The 4,959-nt window shown below is 42.9% G+C and overlaps 1 protein-coding gene across 2 annotated transcripts; it reads right to left on the bottom strand.

Moving 5' to 3' along the window:
* Positions 1 to 622: 622 nt before the first annotated feature.
* tmem74 (transmembrane protein 74) lies at positions 623 to 2,321 on the bottom strand. 2 transcript variants are annotated; one of them, XM_030158925.1, is made up of 2 exons: positions 2,185 to 2,321; positions 623 to 1,698 (listed from the first exon to the last, which is right to left on the bottom strand). In XM_030158925.1, exon 2 carries the CDS (start codon positions 1,617 to 1,619, stop codon positions 771 to 773), a length of 849 nt encoding a protein of 282 aa, XP_030014785.1. In that variant the 5' UTR covers positions 1,620 to 1,698; positions 2,185 to 2,321; the 3' UTR covers positions 623 to 770. The 2 variants fall into 2 exon arrangements, with proteins under 2 accessions (XP_030014785.1, XP_030014786.1); XM_030158926.1 differs by having other exon boundaries at positions 623 to 1,688.
* Positions 2,322 to 4,959: the final 2,638 nt, after the last annotated feature.

Below are 4,959 nucleotides of genomic sequence, written 5' to 3'. Positions count from 1 at the left end.
ATCTGGGTATGCTTTTGTTAAGTATGTGGATATTTGTGTTTTGACAAAATTCCACAGGATATTTACTTTATCTTATTCTGTTTTTATTACTGTGTTAGAAATGCTAAATGTTTAACTGTTCTGTGTTTGGATGCACAAAGGTTTTTAGTCAAAGTCATTTTAGGTTGGCTGGAAGTGGAAACAGCTGTTAAAATGTTGTCAGTTCTGCCTTTTTGTTTTATTGCACATAGATTAATTTACCTTTGAGGGTTGAGAACATGTACTCAAATAAAAAAAAGCTGATTTTCTAAAAGTATTTAATTACAATATTTGAAACTTGAGGTTTCTTCTTTGAGTTTTTACAAGTAGATTTTTTGTTTTGTTTTTACAAGTAAAAAAAAAAGTTGTTGAAACCTGTGCAAAAAAAAAAGCAAAAAATAAATGCCCAGTGCAAAAAATACGCAAACTGTGTGTAACCAAATCAAATTGTTGTTATTCATATTTATAAGCTCGACAATAAGATGCACATTGTTTAAAAATCTAGACTTTGTTCCAGGATTACAGTTACTTGTCCCACACAAACACACTCCTTGTCCCACATGTGGCTCATAAGCACCTGGTCACCCTAGTTAACTATATTTTTGTTTTTCATAAATTCATCCAAGGACCGGATTGGACCGCTTGGTGGACCGGTTTTGGCCCGCGGGCCGCATGTTTGCCACCCCTGACCTCCAGTGTTTTCTAATAATAATGGCGTTTATTCCTTGATTGAAGTGTGTTTTGCGTGTGTTTTAAGTCAGGGTTTCCTCCAGTTCCTCCTCATCCGCGGACAGGTGCGCAGAGGAGGGGCTGGGGCTGGGGCTGGAGCGGGTCTTCAGGCTGATGGATCCGTACAGTTTGGCGGAGCGTTTGGAATAAGCGATGACCTTCCTCCGGTACATCTCCCCCTTCCACATGGAGATCATGAGCAGCGTGGACAGGACCACCCCCCCCAGGGTCAGCAGGCACAGACCCGCTATGACGCACCGGTCCAGGTGAGCGCCGATCCGCGCGCTCTCCATCTCCAGCCTCTCCATCTCGCGCGCGGACACGCTGTCACGGTCCACGACCACGTCCCGGGGCACGGCGTAGGAGATGATGACCAAGGAGATCCCGGTCACCAGGAACGTGACCGCACTTATGAAGCCGTAGTCTATGGAGGTCCCCGGACCCTCCCCGAAGGACAGGTCGTCCTCCGACATGAAGGACAGCTCCGGTAACGTCTCTGAACACGGCTCTCCGTTGCGCACAGTCCTTTGCGCACTTTTACAACTGGTCTCCGGACTGCTCACACGCAAGTTGACATTCTCATCTATGTAGGTAAAAGATGTTTCCAGTTCTTCGTCGCAGCAAATTCGGACTTTGTCGTCGCTGAGATGCGCGCCTTTAACCTCCGCGGCGCCTCCTTTGCGCGTCCCCGTCCTCGGTGCCGGATGCCCGCGGCCATGGCAGCTCCGGGCCGGGTTACAGCCTCCGTCCCCCGGGAGCCCCCCTCCTGTTGAGCCGCAGGACTTACGGCCGTGCACCGCGCCGGGAACCCGGTCAAGGGCGTGCGGAGGGTCGGGCCGTGCGCCCCCCTCATCTGCAGGAAGGAACTCCATGGTCCGTCACCCCCCCACGGCGCGTGACGCTGAGCCTTCCTCCCACGGCGGGTTCATTCCACAGCATCCCTGAGAAGAGCTGAAGTTAAAGGATGCGTCTGAGTTACATCTGCCTGCGTGTCTGTGGACGCGCACAAACTTAGGGTTATTTTTTTAAACATGGCATTAATGTCACACGCAGTGAAATGAAACCACGGGCACAGATCAGATTGTTTCCGTGGAATCCTGCTCCAATGCGCTTATGGAGGCTGTGATTAGCCAAAAAGCCTCCGCATCCAATTAGAAAACAGTTTAATCTCGGTTTAAACCAGGATTGTTTTCTAATTCTGAGATGCAGAAGAAAACCAACTCTTCCACTGGTAAACTGAACTGAACACAGGTGCATGATGGGACATTTCCATCCTTTACAGCACAGTCAGTTCGGACCTGAACGCATCTGCTGGTGCACTTTCTGTGCATTTCGCCGCACATGCAGGATGCGCCTCTGCAGGAGGGCTGGACCACATGCACGAGCCGGTTTCATTTCTCATCCGTGACATAAACGCGTCAGAGCGGACCCACTCACCGCCTTCACACAGTCCACGTCACCTTCCCTCCGTCCCGGACGCCATGGCAGCGGGAAGCCGCGCACCGGAGCCAGAGAAGCCGTCCAAAAACACGGATGTGCTCCGGTAACAGTGTCCGCGTTCGGCTGCGTTTACAGTGAAGGAGGAGGAGAGGGAGGGAGGGAGGGAGGGAGGGGAGGGGATGGGGGATCCGTTAGCCCCGCCCACACCGAGCCCCGCCGCGCCGTGGCGCTGACAGGACTCCACTATCAGAGCAGATGGAGATCAGTCAGTCAACACGGAGGGATGAGGAGGTGAGGAGAGGGTGAGGAGTGCAGGGAACCCCGGGATGCTGCTGGAGCCTCCACAGGATCCAGGATGTGCAGGATGAAGCTCCTGCACAGAGGGAGGCTGTTAGTAGGTCACAGGAGACTGAAAACACGCCTCCTCTAAGATGGAATAAACTAACACCTGCATATGAGGCATAAAAGCAGAGGAAGGAGACTGAGCCAAGAAGAGCCATGAGATAGAAAATAAATAAATAAGGAGCAGCAGAGAAATGGAATACTGTAGAGATAAATAATCCTAAAGTAGGCACGAAAATACACATGCAAGTATATAAATAGAATAGAGTGGAATTTTTTATTTATTTTGAATTATGGAATTTTTATTTATTATTATCGGCTAAAATTTACTTAGGGGGTCAAATGAGTGACCGTTTTTGTCCAAAAAAAAAAAAAAAAAAAGTAAGAAAACGTCTGTTGATGTTTAATCCTTTTCAATGTTGTATCTCCAATAAAATCAGATAAATTCATTTCAGATTTTCCGTCCCATCAACCCCTGCAGGTCCGTCTTCTGCAGATTTACTGATATTGATGCAAACTGTACCTTCTGTAAAAATGAGAAACCAGAAATAAATTTGTACTTATTTTACTGTGAATGTGCCTCTGACATGTGTTGGAGGAACTGGAGAAAGTTATATTTAACAAAACTAATAAACATATCTGAATATCTCCAAGAGAAACGAGAACTAAAGGACATGTTCTGGTCTTCTGTCTGTTTGACCCACCTTATTTATATTTCAGCTAAAATGTATTTAGGGGGTCAAATGAGTGGCCATTTTTGTCAAAAAAAAAAAAAAAAGTTGTAAGAAATGCATAGAACTGTGTTGAAATAATGCTAATCCATTTGTGCACAGACTACTGATATTATTTGACAGTGGAAGCTCTATTTTCAGAAATATTGGATTTTGAATAGCACGTGTATGTGAAAACTTTTGCTGGTGGACGGACGTGACATTACCCATGATGCTCTGGTCAGTACCAGTACTTTATTAGTAATAAACTTCTATACTTACTGTTGCTAACTCTCCTCTTTTTCATAAATGTTAGTATTGTGGATCTAAAACAATAACAGCTGACACAAAAACACAATGTGTCAGTGGACGGATGTGACATGGTTGTTACAGATCCCATCATACTGATGCTCAGCAGCCATGTCACCGTTTACACTAATGATCCCTGTGCAAAAACTAGGATCAGAATTATTTATTGTATAGTTTATCATCAGACTAAAGAGTAAATAACAATATAGAATTGTTATTTCTTAATAAAAATGCTTATTATTAGAAAACTGTTGATTTAAAAAGTGACGTGTGACATTCTTCATGTATGTATTGGCGTAACATAAGCAGGATGGATCAGCACCATACTCCAGATTCAACCTGTAAAAATAAAACATGTGATATGTAGGAGAGAATCTTGTAAGAAAAACTGGGGAATCTAAAAGAATAGAATATTTGTTTTTCAGGTAAATTCAGTTAAAATATAACTTGGCCATTTGTGACATGAAAATATAGCATTAATTGTGATGAAATTGGACATTTTTGAGCTGAAAACATAGTTCATATGACCATCAACATGTTGAACAGAACTGAAATCCTGTAAATTTGCAGAACTTGCATTTACCAACACAAAGTTCCTTTGGGGATTCACTTAGATTGATTTCTTATGCACAAAGACAGAAATAAGACCTCTAAGCACATTTTAGCCGTTATAGAATTTTTATATATTATTTTATTTCACCAGAGCATCAGTTAGAGAGTTCCATAAATTATGGGACCCCTTCATTTTGTATTTATGTTCAACCCCCTCCCACAGCATCATATACCCTGTAAACTAGAAATAATGTGTGAAAGTGTCCTTTATTGTATATAGTGTCTCTTTTGTTTGTTTGTTTTTGTGGTAGTTTGTATGTTTGTGGGAAGGATGGGAGGGAGGGATTCAACTGGTTAAACTAAGAAAAACAATTCAACATTTTGTATCTAAAATGTATCATATATTGTATTTCCTGTCTTGAATAAAAATTATATGTAAAATAGAATAGAGTACAATAGAATAGAATAGTCAGTGCAACAATATTAATAACACACCAATACTTCAGAAAACAAGATTAGAGGGAATATAAGATTACAAAAATGTAAAATAAGATAGGGAAATAGAATATACAATTTTACAAAGGTAAGATAAACAGCTAAGTAGAATTAAAAAAAAAAAAAAAAAAATAGACAGACATAAAACTACTCCTGTCCGATAAATGAATTACCTACAATAGTTATATGTGGAAGACAGCATGAACCTTTACCAGACATAAAATATGAATAGAGCAGGCTGTTTGGTCATTTCCACATCCATTCCAAAACAGTGACAGTAACAGTTCCAGTGAGTCCCCAGTCTGAGGTCCAATGTGGTGTCCAGGGTCTGTCAGGTCCAACGTGGTGTCAGGGGTCTGTCAGG

Source organism: Sphaeramia orbicularis, chromosome 16, assembly GCF_902148855.1.
Source record: "Sphaeramia orbicularis chromosome 16, fSphaOr1.1, whole genome shotgun sequence".
NCBI lineage: Eukaryota > Metazoa > Chordata > Actinopteri > Kurtiformes > Apogonidae > Sphaeramia > Sphaeramia orbicularis.
Note: the sequence above shows the minus strand (reverse complement) of the source record. Positions and strands in the feature narration are given on the sequence as shown.